The following is a 14,602-nucleotide window of genomic DNA, read 5'->3' as shown; positions in this document are numbered from 1 at the left end:
CAAAGCTTTGAAGACAATGCCCATGCATTCTAGTTCCCATTTTGATGGGTCTCCAATTATGTTGAAATTTGGGTCCTAGAAAGCATGAAAAAAAGCTCACGGGGAATTTGGTAAGTCCAGAAAATCTTGAGGGCCTTTTTCATTTTTGTCTTCCTTCATGGTCCCAAGGCTAAGGTTTTGCACTTTACCCTCAAAATAACAACCTGGAATAGGAAAGATTCAGAGTTGGTTACTCAAACTGTCAATGAAGAGTTAGTGTTCATAGCTATGGTGACATTCTTTCCTAGAATTGCCTTTCAATTTTACATTTTGGGACTAGATTAAAACTGATTTTATAGCTTTTTCTTCTTTTTAGATTTTCTTTAAATGCCTATACACAGTTTTAATGTGCAAAGCATAACTTTGCCTTTGCTTTTTTTTCAATATAGTGATAAGCCTAAAAAGCCAGGTACCTCATGATCTCATTGGTGAAGGAGAGGAACATGTTGAAGTTATTGCTTGATTCATACTTAGCTAATGGCGTGTCTTTTCCTTCCCCTTCCTAAAGGGCATCTCCTGCCTAGTCACATGAACACAACTATGGAGAAATGCAATTTATACAATTAAACAGGAAATTATTTTTAAATATGGATAGGGCCACCATAAGATCAAACTTGAGCTGGATCAAGGCTGGAAGGACATCGTGGGTGCACTTTTAAAGGGTTAGACCTTGGGGGAGGGGGGGTTGTGTTTTTTAATCATTGTGGGAGAAATTGATGCCAAAGCCAATGGCAAAATCTTTCACATGTAGTTTTTTAAATACAGGAGGAAGAATACAAAGATTGCAGAAACATCCTAAATCTGTCAAGTTTTCACTCCATGTGGCCTTACAGCGCCCTCTGTTGGATGTTGCTTGAAGACAGCATTTGAAACCATAATTCACCAATCTCTTATTGTGCACGGTCAAATCTGATTATAGACATCAATATTACAGAGGATGTATTTGTATATATCTGGAAAGCTTTCACTGATCTCTTAATTTCCTGTGGAAAAGTTAATTTTCTTCTTGTATTAAGGATCATAATGTGTAATTTTCTTATATGGAACGATCCAGATGTAAGGGCATTTATTTAAATATTCAGATTAGTCACTACTATGCCTTCAAAAGTTGGAAGCAATGTACATAATTCACTCTCTTTCAATGTTTCTCCATAACACAATCTCGCAAGGAAGGTTGGATTGAGAGAGAGAGATAGTGACTATCCTAGTGAGGGCCCTTTGGTATTCTTTGAGCTTGGCTGTTTTCTTGCAGACATTTCATTACCAAACTAGAAACATCTGCAAGAAAACAACCAAGCTCAGAGAAGAGCAAAGAGTCCACAGTTCAACCCTGAGCTTTAAATATTCTTTTATACTGATAACCCACTGAACTTTATTGGTGAAGTTGAATTTTATTTTGGTTCTTCCCCCACCCATCAGTCCTAATACAATATTTTAGACACTACATCACATTAGCGCTCAGAGAGAACAAGCACTGTATTGATTTCTGTAAAGAATATTTGAAAATGGGAGAAGAATCCCATTCCCTTGTATTTTGATGTTCTGCTTAGTTTATGTGGTACCTGTTTGTGGGGAAACTGCTTTAAAGTCACACCTTCCCTTTGAAAGTTTGCAAGTATAGAGGCCCAAGCAGCCTTCACAATCAGAGGGTTTTCGGCAGGCTTTCAACTGGATCCCAGGGCAGGAATACTGAGAAGGAAATAAAAAAACTGCAGATAACAAGCCTTGTTTGAAAGTAAGAAATGCTGTCTCAATAATTCACTACCTTGTATAATGTTTCTTGCTAGACTTATATTTTTATGGTGATCATGAACCAGCATAAGTAAAGCCTAAGGAAGTTGACGTTGATATACAAACTCTTGTCGCCAAGATGACAAGGGATAAAACTTTTTCCTACAGTGTTTAGATAATATGCAGAAGCATCTTAGACAGATGTCTCCCTAAATAATAATAAAGTTGGAAGGGACCTTGGAGGTCATCTAGTCCAAACCCTTGCTCAGGCAGGAAACCCTATACCATTTCAGACAAATGGATGTCCAGTCTCTTCTTAAAACTTTAAGTGTTGGAGCATTCACGGCTTCTGCAGGCAGGTTGTTCCACTGATTAATTGTTCTAACTGTCAGGAAATTTCTCCTTAGTTCTAGGTTGCTTCTCTCTTTGATTAGTTTCCATCCATTGCTTCTTGTCCTGCCTTCGGGCGCTTTGGAGAATAGGTTGACCCTCTTCTTCTTTGTGGCAGCCCCTGAGATATTGGAACACTGCTATCATGTCGCCCCTCATCCTTCTCTTCATTATACTAGATATACCCAATTCCAGCAACCTTTTCTTATATGTTTTAGCCTCCAGTCCCCTAATCATCTTTGTTGCTCTTCTCTGTACTCTTTCTAGATTCTCAACATTTTTTTTTACATTGTGGTGACCAAAACGGGATGCAGTATTCCAAGTGTGGCCTTACCAAGGCATTGTAAAGTGGTATTAACACTTCACGTGATCTTGATTCTATCCCTCTGTTAATGCAGCCTGGCACTGTGTTGGCTTTTTTGGCAAATGCAGCACACTGCTGGCTCATATTGTCCACTAGGACTCTGAGATCCCTCTCACAGTTACTACTATTGAGCAAGGTACCACCTATACTATACCTGTGCATTTGGGGTTTTTTGCCTAAATGTAGAACCTACTTTTTCACCATTGAATTTCATTTTGTTAGATAGCGCCCAATGTTCAAGTCTGTCAGGATCCTTCTGTATCTTAATCCTATCTTCTGGAGTGTTGGCTATTCCTGCCAGCTTGGTAATCATTAGAGTATAGGTAATCCTTGCCTTATGAACACAATTGAGCCCAAAATATCTGTTGCTAAGCAAAACATTTGTTAAGTGAGTTTTGCCTGATTTCTTGGTCTGCTCTACCTAGTGGGTCTGACACTAACCTTTATTAGCTAAACCTTACTGTAGTTGCTTTTGTCAAAGGAGGAGTTGTCATTCCTTTTTAATAGGGCAATCTTGGTAGGCATGCACTGCTTTCGTCTTTATTCTAGAATTTCAATTAGAAACATTGCATCTGTTGGCTTTTTGGTTGTCATCTATCTGCTTTAAGGAATGAGGATTAATTTAAGGCAGGGCAGTTTGCAAATATTTCCTTAATACTGTGGCTTGATGAAATAAAAAAAACTGTAATTTTTCTAACTGCAGTTTGTCCCTTTGGCACATTTAAGTGCCACAACACTATTCCCCTGCTAATCTGACAAAAAAAACTCAACTACAAAGAGCATTTTATTTCCAGCAAAAATTGGAAGAGCATTTCAGGATCAGACCGAAATTAATTTAAAAAGATATTACTCACCGTATCTGTATTAAAGTTCCCATGGCCTTCCAAGTGGGCCTCAAGCCCTCGACTCTTGCTCTTTGGAGGGGAGAGTGGGAGAAACGGCCTCTTGCCAGTTGGCTTCTGCTTACTGGTTCCCAGTTGCAAATTGCTTGCTGCTTTGTCATATGCTCCATCACCTACCGGTAATTGAGTTTCTCCTTCTGCAGCCTTCCACAATCTCGGGGAAGGCTGTTTCCTCCCTTCTGCTTCTTTGTCTTCATGACTGGGGTGGAGATTCTTCTTAAAGTTTGCAGCTCCAGTGGGGTTGATTTCAGCAGCCAGCCCTTTCCCAGCTTGAATCGGAAAATAAAACAGCATGGAAAGCACAAGGATGGTCATTATAGATACCTTCATACTGTTGTCTTGACTGTTCCTGCCCAACTATCTAAAGGGATGCAGTTGCCTTGGAGCCTGTTGGAGCAATTTTAAACAGCCACACACACTTGAGTGTGTCTCTCTTCTTTTCTATGCATGGATGGTGGAAGCCTTTTATGCTTTCAGTGTCCCAGCTCATCCCCCTCATCCCATCATCTCTTACACAAACACACACCTTTTTCCCCCTTTGTTATTAATGTTGTGACTTGTGTCACTTCCTTGGAAAATTTCTTCCTCTTTCCTCCCCCTTTCTCCATCCCAGTAACACCCAACTTCTTTGCAAAGCATGTACTCTCATTCAGGCATGTGCCTAATGCCATCTTTCTCCTTCATTGTAATAATGGAACATTTCCTACTCCTCCCTTTTTGGGGGATGAGCAGGTACTCGAAGGCACTTTGAGAACTTTGCTGGTTGAAGAAAGAATGAAAGAAAACATTCTGCCTAATGAGCAAGTGATGAGTACATCTTTTCCTCCCTCTGTTCTTCTGTAGAAGTATTGATCATTCCTGATTTGTGTGTGTGTGTGTGTGTTGTTCCTCAACTGATTCAACTAGAAACAAACATCTGTCCATGTCAGTGGCAGTGATAATCCATTCTGTCCCATTGTTTCTACTAAAACTATTACCATATTTCTCCCTCTAAAATATGGATTTTTATGTATTTTTGAGACTCATACGGCACCTCTAAATTCAGAAAATATGAACTTTGAGGAATATTTGAGTTTCAATTTATGCATTAATTTAGGTAGATTGTTTAAACACTTGTTTAAAAATACAGCCTAAATCAAGTTCTCCAGCATCACTGAATCATTTTTGCTCTGTTAGAATTATGAGTAAAGGCATTTTTGGTATACCTCATCAAAGATAATATATCTTCCAATACTGTACTGTTTTAAATAAGCAATATGAAAAAATCAGATTTCCAGAGTGGGATGCAAGCTCCATTTAGGGAGAGCCTTGGAAACACTGCACAAAAATGAGAATATTACTACTCCTGATAACAGCATCTCTAATCGGAGGCTGCACAGCTTTGCCTGATATATTGCTTATTCCCACAACAATTAAAAGTAGGAACCATGCAGATTAAGGAAATACCTGCAAATGTGCATGATCAAATATAGATATAATTCTTTTTTTAGTACAAGGTTTAGGTTTTGCTTTGCTGTAGAATTTTTTTTTATTATTTTTATTAGTACATAGTAAACAGAGTTAGAATAATATAGAATGGGGCACAGGGGGATTCAGGCACTCTTTTTTTTCCCCTCCACCTGCAAGGACTGGAGGAGAAACAAAAGAAAATCTTCAACTCCAGCTAAGACAGCTTCCATATCTTGGTCACAGGCCATCTCTGAGCCTTGAGCCTTGCCAAGCTCACGCTGGTGCTGCTGATCTCTGGAGAAACAGGCTCATAAGAACGGAGAGAAAGACTGGCTGAGAGAAGGCCCATCCGGACGCAGTTATCCGTGTCCTCCCCAGCAAGCAGCCCAGTGATGATTCCAGCCATTAAGCTGCAAAGAAAAGAGGCAGTTTGGGTTGAACTAGACCATAAACTAGGATGGGGGATAAGCATGGAATATGAGTGTTAAGAACATTTTCACCACCTTTGCCCCTCCCTGCTCTCTGAAGTAACTTCATAGTATATACCCGTGGTGGCGAACCTATGGCACGCATGCCACAGGTGGCACGCAGAGCCCTCTCTGTGGGCATGTGCACTGTCGCCCCAGTCCTAGGCCTTCAGCTGAGTTTTTAAAACCTTTTCACTTTAGGCCTCCACTGCCATGTGCAGAAAAAAAGGATCAATCAATTTCAACTTCTCATGGGGAAAAAAAAGATCTTGCAAAGTTGGAATTGATTGATTGAACTTTTTGGTCTCACTCAGTCTGCCATTACCACCACAGCCACGCCCACCCAATGGGCCACGCCCAGCCAATTGGCCATACCCACCCAGCACCCAATGATACATAAGTGGATTTTGGGTTGCAGTTTGGGCACTCGGTCTCTAAAAGGTTCCCCATCACTGGTGTATACCACATATTTCCACATATCTTCCAGATACTAGCCAGCAGTAACCCAAAAAATTACACCTAGCGAGAACCATGCATGCTCCTACTGTCCCATTTCCTGACCAATAACTCTGGCGGGAGGGAGAAGGAGATGGCAAAACTTCCCCTTGGGACAACAATGGAGGATGTGGACTTTTGACTTGCAGATGAAAAAGGGGGAAACTCATGTTGACAAGCAGAAGCAGGAGTTTTCTATCTCTTAGAAGCCAACTGGTCCACAGATTCAGAACACTGCAAAGTCTTTTTGCAAAACACTGTAGTGTAAGAGGATCCGAGCTACTTCTTTATCAATTCAAGTTCTCAAGGAGTCCAGAGGGGCACTGTGAATATCACAAGAGCACAGTCTTTGCATATGGAAGGCATCTCTGCTCACCATTCCTGAGCAACTAAGTGCATGCTGGGAATTACAATTCAGGAAGATCTGGAGGACCACTGTTTTTCAATGCCTTCCAGATAAGGAGATGACACCCTTATTCTCAACATAGTCAGACATCCAGAGCAGGGCACATGAGCTCCTGCAGCCAGCAACAAAATTGCAGAGTGAAAAATGCCAGTTGGGTTACCAACTTCAATTCTGTTGTGGCCAGAATTGCAAAATAAAGCATCCTCAGAGGAAAGGCTGCTGAAACTCTGCTTGAACAGATCCAGTGTGGATCCTTATCCAACAATAGTTAAGAAAGTCAATAAGCAGTTCAGCCACTGGCTATTAATAGATATTTTTTTTAAAAAAAAGCAAATTGATATGCCACTGTCAGAAACACAAGACATACAAAAACCTGCCCAGAGTTTATACATAGCAACAAAGTTCCCTTGTGCTTTATCCTGTGCCCCTCCTATGCCCACCAACCAATCAGTCAGAATATTCTTTTTAATGGAATTGTTTCACTATTCCTCCCAAAACAAAAGAAAAACACAAAAATAGCTCTCTGATTGGTCCATTCTGAACAAGTGAGTTGATGGTTTATCTACAGCCAAAGTCAAATTGGACACAGAGAGGAGCCATGGAGGTGCAATGGTTAGAATGCAGTACTACAGGCTAATTCTGCCCACACCCTAGAGTTCGATCCGGATGGGCTCAAGGTTGATCCATCCCTCCAAGGTTGGTAAAATGAGGACCTAGATTGTTGGGTACAATATGCTGATATTGTAAACTGCTCAGAGAGTGCTGTAAATCACTATGGAGTGGTATATAAGTTTAAGTGCTATTGCTAAGTGCTAACTCAAAGCATTGCCCAAATGTAATTAAGCAAATAAATAAGTTATCAATTGCATCTGGATAGTTCCCAAACCCTGGCCATGTCATCAACCACCTCAGTGAGAGGTTGCAGACATGATTTGTCATGGCAAAAGGGAAAATTAGTTTAACAATAGAACTGAGGCAGCTTTAGATACCCTCTATCATGGGCTGGGGAATGAGATGGAGGTAATGTAGCAAGGAGATATATTTTAAAAATATTTCTCAAGGCATGTTCATGTCACAGTAAGTGGGACACATATAACATACTATTGCTTCTGTCACTATTGGCCAAGAAAGAAATGTACAGAACCGTGACAACTTTCTTACATGGTCTCTACTGGCCCTTCTTGCAATGAGATATATTTTCTAGCAATTTAGGTAACTTAGTGCCAAAAATATGAAAAGATTAGTACAAAATATACACATAACTTGTGTACTGAATCAGATCAATAAAAATAATATTCAGTACATGAAGTAGACTTGAATTGGACAGCCCAGAATTGCCCTCTACATTAATAAAAGTACCTGATGCTCCTGGGAAAGACATACTAAAAAGTTTTATGTTGTTTTTTTTTACAACAGTTGTGTCTCCAAGCACATGAAGCAAAGCTTCAATTATCTTCCCAAAATATAACCATAAAATATAACTCCATGTATTTTTCTTTCACAACAATGCAAAAAAGTGACAGCTTACAACAAGCTTTCAGTCTCTCACCATGTCCAAATAAATATTTGGGCTAGTGCTTTCCTTAGCAATGCTGCATACCTCCATGCGCTGTTATGTTGTCACAGCAACCAAAGTGTTAAAGATCTAACAGAGGGAGGTGGAACACTGTACATCCATGGCACACATTCAATGAACAATTAGCAGTATATACAGTACCTATCACCAGCTCCAGAGACATTCACTATCTCTTCAGTGGGGACAGGGAGCGCTGGGTAGTGAACAGCACGTAATTCTTCCGTAACATTCTGTAAAATGAAATGGGAGAATTCAAGGAGCTAGGCCTGGAGACAACTTTAAGGTGCCTTCCTGCTCTTCTGATAAACACTAAAGTTCTGTGTAGATAAAGTGAACATGACACAAGAGGAGAATTTCCTTATTATCAAGCCTGATTGGAGAAAAGTGATGGTGGTATGAATTGAACTCACACCCCTCAAGTATCACAGTTGAAACAGGGGAACTGAGCAGGAGAAATGACTATAACCAACAATTGAAAAAGGAAGAAGCAATGAGAAGAGGCACTATTCCCCATATTAAAGTGTCCGTTTTCATGGTTACAAACACAAATCCATAATTTAAAAATGGATGAGAATGGACTTTTTCATTTTCAGAAATTTTCAGATGTTTGAACACTTAAAGGCAAGTTATCAGTCCTCACTAATAAAGGAAAGATTTCTGCATGGTCTTCTGAACTTTCAAATCCAAAGAGGGACCGATGTTCTAAATTTTTTTCTTTGACTTTATAGTTTCATTTCCTTATCCGTAACAAATACCTAAAGGCATTTCCATATTGCCATTCTATCAGTTACCATTTCTACTACCTAATCCTTCAAAAGCAGCTAGGAGATGATCTGTAATTACCTTCCCCATTGCCAAATACACAATGCTGAGAACAAGAAGAATCACTGCCACATTTCAACCAATCACAGGGCATTCTCTCAATTATTCTATATATTGGGAAACTAATCATCTGCAAGTCCCTAAAGCTGTAACATGTGAAAGAAAATGCTAGTTTTACTATTTTCTCATCTGTTTTTCCCATATTTTTTTACCTCATAGCATGTTTGAGGGTGCAGAGAGACACTTCCACCCTTGCTTCGGCCACACAGCAGGACTCCATGTTGACCAAGAGTTACTACCACATAGTGTAGTCCTCTCAATAAAGGGTAAGCCAGGGCAATAGCAGTCTTGATAATGTCCTCCACCTTTGATGGTAGATCTGTAGGTTCCATTCCAGAAATGTAAAGAGTGATAGCATTGAATTCATAATCAAATCATTCACTTGAGGTTTTTCAATATCACTAAGAGGGACTAGAAATTAGAATTAATTATTTACTAAATTTCAATTTCAAAAGGAATATGGGAATGAATGAGAGAAGGAAGTATATCAGTAACTATATCTGAATGGTGCCATTGACAATAATTATCTTCACAATAACAAATCTTTGAGATAAGTTGGTCTGCAACTATATGACTGGCTCCAAATAATCTATGGACAAAGGGAACTAGGGTTAGCTTGTAGCTGCTATGGTAATTTTTTTTTCAAGAACTGTCCAATTAGAGCTTTCTATGCGCTGAGTTTAAATCCTTTGGAAGTTCAAATCCTGTCATGGTGGAATTCTTTCAGAGGTCTGAACACAATAAAAAGGAAATTGTTTTGGAATAAAATAAAAAAAATATTTCCAGATTGACTCCCAGGAGTGGTAAAAAGGAGTAACTTGTTTAACTGAACACATCTATTGGGATAGACTTTTTATCCCCCATATCCTACATTTTAATTACATCTCAGCAGAGACGTCTTTCGGGGGATCCAGCCTCCAGCTGCTGCATTTCCCAGCCTCGGCTTATACTCGAGTCAATAACTTTTTCCAGTTTTTTGGGGTAAAATTAGGGGTCTTGGCTTATACTCGAGTCGGCTTATACTCAAGTATATACGGTAAGCCCTGGACAGAGACATGAAGAAATTCTACAATCTGAGAGTGGCTGCCAGTTATCTCAAACAAAGGGTAGGCTGATATCAGATTGCAACGCAAAATTTACAAAAGACCACCGAGAAATAATTTACTAGCCTGGTGGGTCACTTTGGTATATTTTAAACATAAACAATCCATGAAAGTTGAAATTTTCTTATCTCTTTTTTCCCTTTCCCTTGTGCTAGCTGCTTAAGAAAGCAGAAAAATAAGGAATCTGTGGCTTTGCTTTACTGAGAGCATTCAATTTTCTTTAATTTTAGTTCTTTTTGTTTATTCTTTTGTTTAAGTAACTATTTTATAGTTATTATGAGTGCTGTCATTATCAGAAATTGTAACTACAACTCTGAAACACCCACAACAGAGAAATGGCTGATGAAGATGACAGAACTAGCAGAAATGCAATATGAATTTGATTAGATCAACAACTATAAGTGAAAGGAAACCCCTTATAGACATTTTGCTGAAAAAAAATATGAACTTGTGATTTGTGGGTTTAAAAGTTGGAAAGGGCAGTTTATGGAAAGAGGGACACTATGATGTAATTTTAGAGAGGGAGGAGAACATAGAGAAATGTATCTATAATTACTATTAAGAAAACCAGAAGATGCTTCTTTATAATTTTTCTTTTCCTTTCCTTATTTTCTTTTATATTTTCTTTTTTTTTGCTATTATTTTTCTTTATTATATTTTATGTTTTTACTTTATTAAAAATTTCTGCAATAAAATTATATTAAAATTGCAGTAATTATTGCTGTCATTTATAATTTGCCCTTATTATGTGGTTTACATGTCGCATCTACCAACAGAGGTTTTTTTTTTCATTCAAACAGATTACAAGGTTGGTTAAAATGTCCCAGATTTCCTCTTTGAATATTGTTATTTTAACCAACACCCAACTGAATCTCTCCTCCGGCAAAGGATATTTTTGGAAAAAATATTTTTGTATTTTTTTTAATATGAGATATCATTTATTTCAGAAAACGTTTAAGGACTCAGAAGTATAACTGAGAGGAAGAAAAGTTTTAGTAAGCTGAGATTGTTGAATCTGGGGATGCTTTTTTCACATTCTCCTGACAAAAAACAACCTTGCCCCAGATAGAGCAATTCATTTTGCAAAAAGTAAAAATTCAAAAACTGCCAGAGGAGCAGCAATATTTATCTAGCGATACTCCATCTTTATAGCTGACTGTAGACTTAAGAGTCTTTTCCTACTGCTTGATCAAAAGGTTATTTACCCAACCTTGAGTCAGCAGGACAGTATTATCATGAAAAGTTCTTTATCCACTGCCCATCTCTACTCTGTTGCACTGGCCCCTCAGCCTGATTGCTGAAATATGCTATTCTAATTTTGTTTGGGATAATTTGGTTTCCTTCCTTCTCTTCAGCATTTCAGCAGCTGACCAGAAAAATATCCACCAATCATACTGCGTTTCAGTGCAAATTAGGAAAAGCCCTATGCGTGGTGGTGCCTCACTCACCATGGCTGGTTTAGGGGCCCCGAATCACACAAAGGGGAACATAGCTCAGTGATGGATTCCTTGTTAGATTAATCTAGAGATCTAGGGATAAATTAATTATCTCTAATTAATTTAGAGATTATTTTCGTTATCTCTAAAATTTTCCCACTAGCAACAAAGACTTTGGAGAGCCACTCCCAAGCAGAAAGATGGTATTAAACTGATAATGTGTAATGTAAGTTTAATAGTTCCGAGCTATAAATTATAAATACTTCTTTGTTACTGTCATTCCCAAATGTGCTTCACCTCTTGGCACAGGATTTCCCAGGGTCTGACTGATGGCTCTGAGTTCCCGAAGATTGGGAGATACGCAGGTCAGACCTTTCCAACTCTCTGAGAGAAAAGGCTTTGAAGCTTTGTTCACATCTGTAGGTTCATAGTACACTTGAAAAAAAGCATTGCATTTGGTCAGTGATTCTGACAAACATAAAGCATCATATTTAGTCAAAAAGCTTCTATCTTTGCTTTTTTTTGGATTAAACATAACTTTGAAGTTTTAGTCAGAGATTCTTCTTATGGTCATTCAAAAGGATTAGGCTGAAATCAGTTTGCCTAGATAAGATGCGCCTATCTTGCTAATTGTCTGATTAGCACAAAACTACTTTCTTCCTCAAAACTACTTTCTTCTCTGTTGAGTTTTGAGAGTCAAGTTTGTCCAAACACTTCTCCCTTAATCTGTGAACAAACTAATATATTTCTTAGCTGTCTAATACTGGCTGAATGTTAGAATTAGAAATAGGACAGATTACAGGTAGTGCTCATATAAATGCCACAGATACATTTCCCAATAAAAATTAAAACTCAAACACTGCAACCAAAATTGTTGGAACCATATGACAACATCCAACTCTACTTCAAGCACTGGATTATCCAGTGCCATTATGCCAAATGGGGTGCCTTGGACAGATTCTGAAGCTTCTTCCTGTAAAAGCAGGTTTAACAAGCTTGAAGGTCTCGAATGCAGAGCAAATAATCAACCCATCCATCAATGATAAAAGCAAAAAGGAATACTATTGTCTAGAAGGAAGCAACAACATAATTCAGATGTGAGATTAATTATGTCAGCTTCCATGAGATTACATTTTTAAATAGCATCATTTAGGGGGCTCTGGAAGTTGCATTGGAGCACCCAGATTTTGCTCCTTTGTATTGATAACTATTAAAAAAGTAGAGGAACGAGACTGTATTTCATGCCTGTGCCATCAAGTTTCTTCTTACCTGTTAAGTGTTGTTCTCTGGCAATCTGACAGATGTACTCAATGGTAGAAACTGGCACATTCCCATCTATGCATATTATTGGAGCCATGCACAGATTCTCCTTGAACTGTGACACCTGAGGAGAATTGCAGGAGACAGTTGACAATGGAAAAACCAAGTAGATTCTATGAATGTGACATCCCCTCTCAAAGTGCAGGATGCAAATCTAGCAGGTCCTTTGGAGGGAGTGTTATCCTATATCAATATTGTCACTTGAATGAAGGTGAAGGCATTAAGGTGAGGTCTCGTTTGCATTAAGCTCTATTTCCATGTAGAATTTTCACAATAATAGAATTAGTTTGCCACTGTCTTCTAGGATGTTGCCTGACATCTGCATCTAACCCACAGCCCCTGGGTCTTCCAACCTGTTTGATACAATACAATATTCTCATGTTTACATTTCTCCTCACCATGTGCTAATATTTGTTATTATCCCACAAATTTACTACTGAATTAATGAATTAAAGTTGGCAATCAGAGTGTGAGTCTCTCCTCCTTTATTTGAAGAATCAGGGCCTCTTCCTTGTGGCCAAATTAATATGCATCCCTCAAGTCTCTGAAGTATGCCTGAATAATTTGTACTGCCAGTCTGAATTTGTCTCCCTTGGTAATGAAGCTTACAAGAAGACTGTGGATATTACTGTCTTTGTTTCCGCTTTCACCCAGCATCACCAACCTATGAAGACAACAATCACATTTTTTTTCCTTCTTAGAAGTGTATCAGGGAAGACTTGAGTAAATCTGGACTAGTATCTGGAACAGAGGTTTTAGATATCTTTCAAATTGTTAGATCACTAGTGACAGATTACTAATTCAGAATTGCTCCATGTTGGCAACCTGCCACTTGAATTCTTTCTGAACATGGGTCTTCTGTAAAACCAATAGTGTGTGTCACCCAATAGTTTGACTGACAGGCAGTGGGGCAAAGAAAGAATACAGGAATAAATGGTGTGTGTGTGTGTGTGTGTATGTTTGTGCCCACAAGGTACAACCAGAGACCTTACTCCTGCTTCATCTCAGACCTATCCTCTCTCATATCCACCTATCAACTTGTTGTGACTCAGGGCCAGCCTGTGGGTCCGACAGCCGGGTCCGATGTATCGGAGGACTCAGATGTGGGGGAGGAGGGAAACGAACCGGCTGATGATGATTTGGAGACTTTGCAGAGTCCTCAGCCGGGAACCTCTTCTCAGCTGTGTGAGCCCGAGAGTGCGGAGGATGATGACCCACAGCTGGCCCTGTTCAAGGACGCCCGACGCAGGAGGCAGACGAGCAGGGACAAACAAAGAAAGGCTATGGGACTCCTCGGGAGGAGGCACAGGGAGACCACGCCCTGAGCTCTCTATAAAAGAAGTGTTTGGGGAGGGGCTGGTTGCTGAAAGCAACTTTTCCGTTTGAGAAGTCAAGCTCTTGTATTCTTGTAACAGTGTAATTAAAACTTGGCAGAAGCCTTTTGGTCTTGGACGCTTTCCAGACTCTTCTTTTGATTAGGGGTGCGAGAAGAGGGCTGGTTCAGAACAGTTTGCTTTCAGCCACCCACCCCTTAATACTACGATGGAGCAGCTTCTTGCCGAGAATGCCCAGCTCAACCAGCAACTCACCTTGCTGGCCACTCAGGTGGCACAACTGCAGGCTCAGGTACATGCTGCCCCCCACCCAGGAGGAAATGTCAGATAGCTATGCCGGATAAATTTGCTGGTAAACCAGAACTGTTTCCTGCCTTCCTGGGACAATGCCAGCTTTATATCAGCGTGAGAGCAGCTGATTTCCCCACTGACCGAGATAAGGTGGGATTCGTATTGAGCCTTCTGTCGGGAGATGCAGCTCGTTGGGGCACGCCTCTGTTGGCACAGCCTAGCCCTTTGTTGGATAACTTTGGGGGGTTTTGTGACCATATGCGCCTCATGTACGAGGACCCGATTAAGGCGCAGACGGCCACCCGACGCCTGAAAGCTTTGAGGCAGGGTCAGCGCCCTCTACAGGCCTATATCAGCGATTTCCGGCTGCTTAGCCAGGATTCCGCCTGGAATGAGGCTGCGCTCGTGGATGCCTTT

General features: G+C 39.8%; 2 protein-coding genes across 2 annotated transcripts in view; both read right to left on the bottom strand.

Annotated features, from left to right (window-relative positions):
- Window positions 1-96: 96 nt before the first annotated feature.
- On the bottom strand, window positions 97-3,957 carry LOC310642005 (uncharacterized protein; the record flags this gene model as incomplete). Its single annotated transcript, XM_083365382.1, has 3 exons — window positions 3,379-3,957; window positions 1,602-1,728; window positions 97-203 (listed from the first exon to the last, which is right to left on the bottom strand). The coding sequence occupies exons 1-3, from the start codon at window positions 3,754-3,756 to the stop codon at window positions 97-99; spliced, it is 612 nt and encodes a 203-aa protein (XP_083221508.1). The 5' UTR covers window positions 3,757-3,957.
- Window positions 3,958-4,649: 692 nt separating this feature from the next.
- LOC310641891 (uncharacterized protein) overlaps window positions 4,650-14,602 on the bottom strand; it is a 45,687-nt gene continuing 35,734 nt past the window's right edge. The window contains exons 15-19 of the mRNA XM_083365208.1: window positions 12,510-12,624; window positions 11,538-11,675; window positions 8,854-9,020; window positions 7,961-8,049; window positions 4,650-5,285 (exon numbers count right to left, since the gene is read on the bottom strand). Of these exons, the coding sequence (XP_083221334.1) occupies window positions 5,090-5,285; window positions 7,961-8,049; window positions 8,854-9,020; window positions 11,538-11,675; window positions 12,510-12,624 (705 nt within the window). The 3' untranslated portion in view covers window positions 4,650-5,089. The remainder of the gene's footprint in view (window positions 5,286-7,960; window positions 8,050-8,853; window positions 9,021-11,537; window positions 11,676-12,509; window positions 12,625-14,602) is intronic.

Source organism: Vipera ursinii (genome assembly GCF_947247035.1).
Source record: "Vipera ursinii genome assembly, chromosome: 6".
In the NCBI taxonomy this organism is placed as follows: domain Eukaryota; kingdom Metazoa; phylum Chordata; class Lepidosauria; order Squamata; family Viperidae; genus Vipera; species Vipera ursinii.
The sequence above is the reverse complement of the archived record's forward strand: the minus strand, read 5'-3'. Positions and strand labels throughout refer to the sequence as shown.